General features: G+C 40.6%; 1 protein-coding gene across 1 annotated transcript in view; it reads left to right on the forward strand.

Moving 5' to 3' along the window:
- MYO3A (myosin IIIA) overlaps positions 1 to 12,090 on the forward strand; it is a 199,255-nt gene that overhangs the window by 171,463 nt on the left and 15,702 nt on the right. The window contains exon 32 of the mRNA XM_045535110.1: positions 11,006 to 11,112. Within this exon, the coding sequence (XP_045391066.1) occupies positions 11,006 to 11,112 (107 nt within the window). The remainder of the gene's footprint in view (positions 1 to 11,005; positions 11,113 to 12,090) is intronic.

Consider the following 12,090-nt stretch of genomic DNA (forward strand, 5'->3'; position numbering starts at 1 on the left):
CTCCTGCCTGTAATCCTAGCACTTTGGGAGGCAAAGGTGGGAGGATCGCTTAAGGCCAGAGTTCAAGACCAGCCTGAGTAACATAGCAAGACCTCGTTTCTACAAAAAATAGAGAAGTTAGCTGGGTGTGGTGATGTGTGCCTATAGTTCCAGCTACTGGGGAGGCTGAGGCAGGAGGATCGTTTGAACTGAGGAATTTGAAGTTGCAGTGAGCTATGATGATGCCATTGCATTCTACCCTGGGCAACAGGGTGAGACTCTGTCTCAAAAGAGTAAGTAAATGTCTGGAGAATGGACACACTTGAGCTTCTGACTCAGGGGGATGGGCGGGACATGGACAATGTATATAACCTGAACTTATGTACCCCCATGATGAGCTGAAATAAAAAAAAATAAAAAAATAAAAAAATAAAAAAAAACACAGTTTTATGTAATTTGGAAATTTCTAGCTAATGCAATAAGACAACAAAGAGAAGTTTCTGAAAAGCATAACTATGAGAAAGGAAAAAATAAGAGTGTAGGAGTATTACTAGACAACATGAATTTTACATTAAAGATGCAAACAATAGTCCAAAATAATGATTTGTACTAGCAATACAATTCAATAAGGATATATGGATAGAGATATACAGATATTCTTTCCCATAAAAATTTATAATGGAAAAAGATTTCAATGGAAATCACAGCAAAAAATAATATAATGCCTTGAAATAAACTAGCAAGAAAACTACAAAGAGACAAAAAAGAAGAGGTGAATAATGGAATGATACATTGTGTCATAAGACACAGATAAGACATTTGAAACATTACCATTCTAAAATTACTTCCTAGGTTTTAAAAAAATTGTATTCAAAATCTCTATGAGGGCCGGGCGCGGTGGCTCACTCCTGTAATCCTAGCACACTGGGAGGCCGAGGTGGGTGGATCGTTTGAGCTCAGGAGTTCGAGACTAGCTTGAGCAAGAGCGAGACCCCGTCTCTAGTAAAAATAGAAAGAAAATATATGGAGAGCTAAAATATATATAGAAAAATTAGCTGGGCATAGTGGCACATACCTGTAGTCCCAGCTACTCAGGAGGCTGAGGCAGGAGGATTGCTTGAGCTCAGGAGTTTGAGGTTGCTGTGAGCTAGGCTGACGCCATGGCACTCTAGCCTGGGCAACAGGGTGAGACTCTGTCTCAAAAAAAAAAAAAAACTTCTATGAGATTTTCTTTGGAACTTAAGAAAATGTCCTTAAAGATCATTTATAAATTTGAGGGGAATAACTGCAGTTATTAAGTTTAAGAATAACTATAAATGAGGACTTTCTTATTAGATAGGAAAATGAATAATCTAATGCTGTAATAATTAACACCATATGCCTCTGTGTAAAACTTAATCACAGATTAATGGAACAGAGGAGCCCTAAAATTGACATGACTATTCATAAAAACCTGTCACTTACAAAAAGATACATCACAAACCAGTAAGAAATGGATGGGCAATGCTTAAAATTTCTGCGATTTAGGAAGAAAAACTAAGATAGATTCTTACCTGATGGTGAATACCAAAATATTTCCCAGATGCATTAACCATTTAAATGTAAGGAGTAAACAAACAAACCAAAAGAAACCAGATGTTATGAACTTAGTATTTCACAATCTCTGCTTAGAAAAGGACAAAGCATAAGACCTAATAAAAGGAGTTACAAAGAAAAACAAATAGATTTTTGCATAAACATTAGAACCTTCTAGATATTCCAAAGCATCGTTAATAGTTAAAGAGCTGAAGACAAACTAGTTAAAATATTGAGAACAAATGTAAAAAGTTAATATGCTTAATGTAGAAAGAGCTCTTATCATTAGGAAAAGCATTAATACTCCCAATGGAAAAATGGGCACAAGCTGTTAATTTATTTACAAAAGAAGAAATGCAGATGGAAAATAAGCATATATATGACAACTCTAGGAATAAAAACATTACAAATTAAAGCAAGTTACTGTTTTTTACTCATCAAAATGGCAAATATGAAAAAACATTTTAACAGTAATTAGAAAGTGCTGATTTCATTATTCCCAAACATAATGGTGAGGTGGTGAAGAGTCAACACTTTGAAAAGTGATTTGGCAATATGTGAAAACAAAACAAAACAAAACACTGAAATAGTTGGACCCAGTAAACCCACTTACAAGAACATAGACTAAGGAAATAATCAGAACTGGAAAAAAAATGTATGTACGTGGCAAGAAATAAAATTGGGTAATAAGAGAATGATTAATAAGTAATGACACATTCATATATGGAGTATTAACAGCCCTTAAAATTCATTTTTCAAAGAATAACCTTACCAAACTGCTAGCAGTCTAACTACAGAACAAAATATTGCAGGCTTGGAATTGGAATACTGTAAATAGGTCAGTTTAATCTTCTAATACGTGAGGTGGTTCACTAACAAGAGGACCTAAACCCAGAGTTCTAGAAAAGCCAAGTGACCAGTTGAGTAAGAAGGTGCTCACCCTCCACTCTTCATCCCTTGCTGACTTAACTTCTGTATAAATTAAGAATCTGAATAATATTGCAAGCTGGTATAGTACTTCCACACCCCAATATGGTAAGACTAGACGAGTGTCATCTCCAGATAAGTCATCTTTGCTGCAGACTGTGTTGAGCCACTGCAAGCTGGCTTGCTATCTCCTCCCGCCAGTCTGTGACCAGACATGCTCCAATAAGGAATGATGGCTTTTTAAAACTACTGGTCTATTTCACCTGACCTTGACAGGAATCAAAAACGCGTTTATCTATGTGTTATAAAGAATGAGCAGAGGGCAAGAAAAAAATAAATGTTGCATGTTTAAAATCAGAGAATGTTCTTCTAATCTGTGTTTTTAAAAGGTCAACCTAAGAAAATGACTATGGACAATCAATAAATAGTTTTTTAAAGTTTGGATCTCTGGGAAAAGTGAACGTAAGTTTTAATCTCAGGCTACATATTCAAATACTTTTCCAGATAAATTAAGATCAACATCATTTTGAAAAATAGCCAAGATGTAATTAGGGGCCTTAGATGCCACCCTTGAGTTTTCCTTATTCTCCAGGCAAGTGAGCATATATTTTTGTTGTTTAACTGTATCCATAGTCCCCTGGACAGCCATATGCAGAAGATGTGCTCACAGTGTTTAGTATGACAGCTCACGGTCCCCAACAAAGATGGCACTCTTATGTGCTTCTGTCATGGCGCCCTGTTTTGGTGGCAGTGCACGTATATCCAAGATGGCTGGGAGTAAGGGAGTATTCTGACACCGTGGGCTAGAACAAAACTAACCGGCCTTTGGGGACTCTAATCCATGACCTCAGCACAATGGAGATGACAGAAGTAGATGGCAGATACGTAGTGATCACGTCCAAAAGACAGATGATGGTCCAAATGGATGTTATCTAGTGATCTCACCCCCGAAAGAGGCTGCTTTATCCTCCTGCCCCTCCTGTGCTGTACCTAGGAGAGGTGTGGGGGCAGGATGGGGCAGTGCCTTACCTCGACCTAAGAGTGCAGTTTAAACACTAGAAGTTCAGTTTTCAAGGCTCTGGGTATTAGTGCAGAATACCCAAATCAGTGAGTGACAAAAAGCTGAAAGCTCACAAGCTACAGGATAGGTACAGGTGGAAGCCAGCCCTGGGGCATCAGTATTCAGTTGGTAGAAAAAGAAGAGCCAAAGGACTGGGTTGTGTAGTTCAGAATGGGGATGGGGGCTGGTAGTTGCCTCTTGAGGTCACAGAAGGCTGTGAGTCAGATCCCGTAAACGGTAAAGCATCCGTAAGTTCTAAGGACACTCTGAGCAGGACAAGCACCTACCCTAACTCTTCACCTCGGGGAAACTTGAAAGAACACATGTACTGCAGAGTAGAAGCAAGAGGTCAAGTACAGGGCAAGCGTGAGAACTGAATACGTCTCCAGGAGCTAAAGTGTGGACGCAGTGCAAGATGGAGAGAAGCACTTTGGAAAACTGAGCTGTCCACCACAGGCTCAGAACCTGTGGACAGTTCTCTTCACGTCAGGAGTCAGTGCCAGGGTGGCTGGCCTGGCTGAAGGGCAGACAAGGTGGATGGTCCAGAGGCAGGTTGCAGCCATGGCCAGAGTGAGTCTGCCTTTAACAGGCAGTGATGAAAATTCCTCCCTTCTAAGATTTCTTGTAGGTCATTATATTGCTTGAAGGTCACAGACTGTCAGGAGGAAATGGAAATTTACAAACACACACAAAAAAAATGATTGCTTAAAGAAAAAATTACAGTAGCAAGTATTATGTGTTTCTGTTCTGCGAATATCTGATTTAGACATGATACATATGCAAATTGTATTCTCCATGGATACTTAAGTAAAATAGTGTGATTATCATTAAGATGAGAATAATACTGAAATGTAATTTTCTAAAGCAAATATTGGCAATGAGTTTTAAATCTATCTCCTTTCTTCTGAATGCAAAATGTTGAGATGTTAGTCAATTCATTAGCCGGAAAAAAGTGCATTTCTGATCAATTAAAACTTAATGAAATTGTTACAGAACTATAATACAAATAGATATCTTGCCTTCTGGCTATTTAATATAGCAATAACCTTTACAAGCTAATATTTATCATGCACATCACATGAAATAGCCACAAACCTCATTATGCGAGTGCCAACATCAGTATGCTGCTGATAATTTGTGATTATAAATGTTTATGTCACTTTTGTAATTAAGGGGTTAGGTTAGTAGACAGTGTATGTGTTGCCCCAAAGGAACGAAAATTCACGGATCCATTAGAAAGCAAATAAAGGTATGCCTTTCTGAAATATTTGTATGCTGAGAAGTTCATGGGAAGTTTGCTCTTAAAAAAAATGGAATGAAGAAATTTAACCCGAGCAATCAGACTTAGTTGAAGTCTTCACCATAATTTTCATCATTTGCTGGCTGCACACTTTTCATGGCAATATCTTAAGTAAGATTTAAGAATATTCAGCCTTCTGCTTTAATTTATCCTGGTGAAGGAAAAGAAGTCAATAAACTAACACTAAAGCAGATTAGATTTTCAGAAATTCTGGAAATTCAACACATTCTGACCTTTTTTATCTCTATAATACATACACATATGCATATTTATAATTTTGCATAAATGTGACCATACAATGCATTCCAGGATTCTTTTTTAATGCAGTGCCTTTTTTCTTTTTCTCTTTTTTTCCTGTTTCATTCCTTCTGTCCCCCTCCCAATTCACATCACTCATCCCCAAGGGAACCCTTATTATAAAACATATATTCCTTCATATTTTTTGCAGATGTGCATACATGCACTTATGCATACATAACAGAGATTTTTATCATTGTTTCATATAAATAGGATCATAATGTAAACACTTAAGCAATTTGCTTTTCTCACTCAATACCTTGGCAGGAATCCCTCCACATCAGCTATTAATAGTATAGCTGTAATTTATTCTTTTTAATGGCTACATAATAGTCTATTTGTGAATCACAATAATTATATAACCATTTCCCTATTATTAGATATTTGCTTTGTTCCAGTTTTTTTGCTACTATGAAAAATGTTGCAGTAAATGTCTTTGAGAATGTTCTCATATACTGGAATTTTAATTTTATGGGATAAACCTCCAGGGATGGGGTTATTGAGTTGAAAGCTATTTTTGGTTTTGATAGATTGCTTTCCTAAAGGGCTCTAATAGTTGACATTTCCTTCAACAATTTGTGAGAATACACTTGTCCTAACATCCTGTCCATCCGTATTATCCTTTTTTAAAAATCTTTGCCAATGTGTCTGGAGTAAGATGATACCTTATTATTATTTTATATTTCCCTGTTTGCTAGTAAAAACAGGTTCCTTCCTATGCTTATTTGCTTTTTGGATTTGCTCATCTTGAACTTCCTACTTGTATCTTTTGCCCATTTTTCTGTTGGTCTGTATTTCTTTAGTCATTTGTGAGCACTCCTTTGCATATTAAACATATCAACCCTTTATTTGTCCTCTATGTTGTAAATATAGCTTCTCAAGTCTATGATATGTCTTTTGACTTCCTTGCCATAGAAAGATTTTTATCTATTTTTTAAGGGGCAAATATGCCTACCTTTTTTAGGGCTTCTAAATTTTGACTACAACATTTATACCCCTAGATTGTTCGTGAATTTTCCTAAGTTTTCTTCCAACAGTTTTATTAGTTTTTATTTACGTCTACCTGTAAAGCATCAGGAACTTATTTTTATATGTGGTGACAACAGTGATCCAGTTAACAAAAGTATATTATCTTCTACTCTTCACTTAGCACTGTGTCACTAAGCAAAAAAAGAATCAAACCTCTTAGCATCTCCAAACACCTACCCCATGCAGACCACCAGTGAAATAGCAGGAGGACCTCAAAACCTAAGTCATGATCCCCCCACCCAGAAACTTCCAGTCCCACTATTGAAAAAAAAAATCACAGGTAAAAATAGTAAGCAGTAAGAAATATAGAATTAGATTTTATATTGGTTTTCCAGGGATGCTGTAACAAAATACTACCAACTGGGTGGCTTAAACAAGAGAAATGTACTTCCTTACAGTTCTGGAGGCTAGAAGTCCAAGATCAAGGTGTCACCAAGGTTGTTTTTCTCTGGGGCCTCTGTCCTTGGCTTGTAGATGGCCATCTTCACCCTGTGTCTTCATGTGGTCTTTCATTCATGTGTATCTATCCTCATCTCCTCTACTTATAAGGACACCCCACTGACCTTATTTTAACTTAATTACCTCCTTAAAGACCCTGTCCCCAAATACAGTCACATTCTGAAGTAGTTGGGGATTAAGACTTCAACATGTGGACTTTGAGGGGACACAACTCAGCCTCTAACAGTTTGCAAATGGTCTGAACAGCCAGCAAGTGCCACTGATGTTGGATGAGGGGGAGATCACTGGACAGTCAGTGAAAACTTCGTGAAAGAGAGAGTGAGATTGCAGTGAGATTGCAGTGAGGCTGTGAAAAACTTTTCTATGAGAAACTGAGATTCAGCGAAGTTACAGCTTTAAGCATGGGGTGTCAGGATTCCCATGAGGTCACTGGACTGACTCATCTGGGGGAAAAGTTGGAGATAAAATTGGAATTGCTGAGACTGTAAATGACCTGGATTCAGGAGAAGCTTAAGCTTGATAAAGAAGGAAAAAAGAGGAGTCATCATAAATTTTTGAAAAAAGACATTTTATAATTAAAGTGCTATTTAAGGAAGGAAAATCTGGTTTTCATTTGTGAGATAAAACATGAAAACCAGATTAAGACACTGCCACAATAATTATATGAGTTCTTTTGGCCCGGAGGGGTGGCAGTGGTAAACGAGAAGAAATGGTGGATGAATATTAGATATTCTGAATCATGTGTCAAAAAATTTGACAAGTCAGGCATGGTGGCTCATGCCTGTAATCCCAGCACTGTGGGAGGCTGAGGTGGGAGGATCGCTTGAGCCCAGGAGTTCGAGAGCAGCCTGGGCAATAGTGATACCCCATCTCTACAAAAGACAGAAAAATTAGCTGGGTGTGGTGGCATGTCCCTGTAGTCTCAGCTACTGGGGAGGCTGAGGCATGAGGATCATTTGAACCCAGGAGATCAAGGCTGCAGTGAGCTATGATGACACCACTGCACTCTACCCTGGGAGTGCAGGGAGACAGAGCAAGACCCTATCTCAAAAAACAAAAACAAAAAACGAAAAACAAAATTGACAGAAGTTGATGATTGCTTGTCTGTAGGAAATGAAGAGGAGCAGTGAGGCAAAGGTGACATCGATAATTTGAACCTGGGAGACAGAAATAATGTTGCCATTGAGGTTGTAGTGTGCAGAGTCCTAGATGGAGAAGAAAGATGACTACTGGTTCATGGGAGTCTGAGAGTTGGAGATAGAAGCATTCAGTAGGGAATAAGAAATTAGGGCAGGGGTTAGTGTGGAATTGGAGGATCAAATGTGAGGTGTGTATTAGGAAGACATCCTGTGGAGTACTCTCTGGAAACCACAAGGAGCTGGGAGGGAGATGACTCAACCCACGAGGCAAAGGGAGATCCCTTACTCATCCAGCAAACTTTTATTAAGCACTTACTATGTGCCAAGCATTTCTCTGAGTGCCAGAGATCAATACACTAAGGCATCTGCCTTCAGAATCCCATCCACAGTCCCAAAGGCAGGGAGTGGTCGATGATGCTTAGTGATGGGGAGGTCAGAGATAATAGGGACAGATGAAGGGCCTTTGGATTTGGCAGTGAACAGCACCCTTGACCTTCTAGAAAACATTTTCAATAGTCTGGGTTACAGGAATCAGATTGAGTGGGGAACATTCACCAAGAAAATGGGGACAAGCTCAAGAATGCCTTTATTCCTGGAAACTTTTTTGGTTTTCACTCTCCTGGCATTTATTCAGGTTCTTTGCCATCTTCAATTTAATTAACTTGTGTCACAATAGTAATGTTCTGATATTTTAATTCAGACTTTAAATAATTTTAAAGTCAAGTTAAAATTTAGTCACAGGCCACTTTTCTATTTTCCTAAAAATATTAAGAATATGTAAAAACTTGATACTATATTTTTGTTTTTTGCTATTCAGATTCAAATGAGTAATATAAGTGGAAATGACCACTACATTTTAAAATGGTAAAACTTGGCCAGGTGCAGTGGTTCACACCTATAATCCCAGCACTCTGGTAGGCTGAGGCAGGAGGACCACTTGAGCTCAGGAGTTCGAGACCAGGCTGAGCAAGAGCAAGACCCTGTCTCTACTAAAAAGAGGAAAATTAGCTGGATGTGGTGGTGTGCTCCTATAATCCCAGCTACTACGGAGGCTGAGGCAGGAGGATCGCTTGAGCTCAGGAGTTGGAGGTTGCTGTGAGCGAGGCTGACATCACGGCACTCTAGCCCAGGCAACAAAGTGAGACTTTGCTTCAAAAAAATAAAAAAATAGGTAAAATAAAATAAAATGATAAAACTATGCAACAGCCAACAGGAGCTCTTGGGAGAGATGTTAAGTGAGGAGAAGGAAAAAATAAAAGACTGCTATTTGTGATGGTGGCAAGAATTCAGGCTTTCCCATCGTTCCTTGTGCCTGTGATCATGGGATCCAGAAATGGATATTTGGACTCCGTACACCTCTTTTGTCTCTTCCTGGGGAGAAGTGAGAGAGAGAAAATGGGAGATGAACCTGCAGGGATTGGTTGCAAAGTGCTCTTCCTTTTGTCTATTACTAATCTCTATTAACATAGTCTCATTAATAAATATCTTACTTTCTTTTCTTTTATTCAAAAGAGGACAGTAGTGCATGACTGTTGAGGCTTTCTCTGATTAGCATTATTTCATGCATTACACCTCTTGGAAATACTCCCAACGAGCTGATCTCCTTTATCATCCAGCGACTTCCCGTAAATCGTGACATGAATGAGCTTGATAATATTCCAAGGTGAATGCTGTTGTGATAAATACGTTCACCTAGTGGGCGGATCGTGGGACTAGGAGGTCAGACACGTTGAGTCTTCCATGCTGGCTGGAGCGGATTTCCACTGCCAGTCACAGTCGTTTACATACAGTAGGTATAAATATTCATTGATCTGATTAGATATGACTTGATGTGATTAGTGTGGTTTGGGACAATTCAATTTCTCTGTGTATTTCTACAACGGGAGATAAGGAATCATCACCGCCCCTTTAGTATATGCAATCATGATTTATTACTGCTTTTTTTTTTTTTTTTTTTTTTTTTTTTTTTTTTTTGAGACAGAGTCTCGCTCTGTTGCCCAGGCTAGAGTGAGTGCCGTGGTGTCAGCCTAGCTCACAGCAACCTCAAACTCCTGGGCTGAAGCGATCCTACTGCCTCAGCCTCCCGAGTAGCTGGGACTACAGGCATGCGCCACCATGCCCGGCTAATTTTTTCTATATATATTTTTAGTTGTCCAGATAATTTCTTTCTATTTTTAGTAGAGATGGGGTCTCGCTCTTGCTCAGGCTGGTCTTGAACTCCTGACCTTGAGCAATCCACCCGCCTCGGCCTCCCAGAGTGCTAGGATTACAGGCGTGAGCCACCGCGCCCGGCCTATTACTGCTTTTAAAATCCTGCTAAAAAATAGATGCTCGGGTCTCTGTTGAATGCAGCCACTCTCCGATAAGCTCCCACACCCAGCTCCCACCCTCGCTGTGATGTGTGCGTCAAGCGGACATTCTTGCACAAATGCAGTCAGGACGGGGTGATCAAGAATCGTGAAAGAAATAGAAATATTTGGTAAGAGGCCCCTTAGCTCAAATAGAAATATTTGGTAAGAGGCCTGTTAGCTCTGCAAATAAAAGCCACGTGTCATGAACACCAACAACTAAGCATGCAGATCAGCAAAGCTCGGTGTTGCTCCAGCTCTGAGAACGTGGCTACCTTGACAGAAAGAGCAGGAAAAGATGACCCAATTTATTCTTTCTTAGTCACTATTTTAAAGTCAGATCTGAAGATGCTAATGGTTTGAGGTTCTAAATTTTGGTGAAAAGCTAGATTAGGCTATTAGAAAAGAGTCAACCCCGCAAATGCGCAGTCTCTCTGTTTGGGCCATAACACGGGAGGTGGTACTTTGAAATGAAGACCAGGCAGTGCGTGAGTGGATGGGTCATCACATGAGTCTGGGGACAGGGGCAGGGAATGGAGAGCAGAGATCCTATGAGCATTATAATCTCTTTAAAGTTTTTCTGGAGCTTTCACTCTTCACCCCATCTGTCTTCTGCACTGCTGCTCCCTACTCTGCAATACCAGACTATGCGTTCCTTTCCTTCCTCCTCTTGTCTCCCCCCGGCTAGTGTCAAGGTCCTAGACCCCCCAGAGAACTGGAGGAAAGCATGTGGTGAGGGCTGTAAGGGTTGGTCGGGGGAACAAAGGCATTTCTTCTTTCGCCCAGCTGTAGCCTCAGTTGCATGTAGATAATTTCTCATTTACCGCGGAAGGGAAGTGTTGCTTGATAGTGGTCTTTGTCATTGAATTCTTGTTGATCACCTTTCTTATAGGTAACCCTAAAGGAGACGAATTCAAAATGTTGAGACCCCCAAGACGACCCCGGAAACCCAAAACATTAAATAACCCTGAAGACTCCACATACTATTACCTGCTGCATGTAAGTGGCTCACTCTTACTGTCGGTGGGAGCCAGAGCAGGCCCCAAGCCCGTGTAAAGCTGTGGCTATGTCAGGCCTGTCACAGAGGAAGGCCTGGCAGAAAGAGACGCCACTTCCTTTCCTCTTCACGGCCCCTCCCCTGGCACTTCGTTCTCCTCCAGCCCTTCTTCCCCAGGCCCAAGCCGCTCCCACAGTCGAGCACCCACCGTGGCCTCCGAGCATTTCTCTGCTGGTCCATCCACCTGAGCTGAGACGCAAATGTCAACCCAGAAAGAGGATTCATTCTGTCAGAGCGGGAGCTTCCCAGAGAGGGCCCTTAGTGCACATGCATGGGTGATGCTAAGGTAGAATAAGGAAGGGGAGAGGTAGACGTTTATTGAGCATCTTTTAAATTCCGGGCATAGAGTGAGGCATTTTCACATCCACTGTGACATCTAATCATAGAAGTAGCCCTTAACGTGGTACCCACATCTCACGAATCAGGATTCTGAGACCTAGATAAGCACGTCTTAGCTGTCGGGGCCATTAACTTTATTGAGGTCTCTGACTCACCGTTCGCAGCTTGAGAACTCATCAGTCTCAGCCCTGCGAGCCCACCGTTCCTCTCCCGGTCCTGTTCCCCGCGGTGCCACCGTCATCTGCTTGGTTCCTACACCGAGAGCCTGGGAGTCATCCCGGATCTTGCTCTCCCTGTCATACCCGATGTCTAATCAGTTGCTCTAAACTGTGCTTCTACCTGCAAAAGCTCACTCCGGTTCACCTCCCTCCTCTAACCTCCCAGCAACTATTTCAGACCATTGTCATTTCTTACTCTGGAACATTCCAGACCCACTTACATGCTTCAAATCTCATCCTTTCCAGCCTGCACCAGAAAATTTCTCTAAACCCTAAATTTGATAGTGTTCCTCCCTGGACAGTCCCTTTAATGGCTCAGCAACTCCCTCAGCATAAACTCCAGATTCCTTCCAAGGTCCTCCA

The sequence above is a fragment of the Lemur catta genome, chromosome 1 (genome assembly GCF_020740605.2).
Source record: "Lemur catta isolate mLemCat1 chromosome 1, mLemCat1.pri, whole genome shotgun sequence".
In the NCBI taxonomy this organism is placed as follows: Eukaryota; Metazoa; Chordata; class Mammalia; order Primates; family Lemuridae; genus Lemur; species Lemur catta.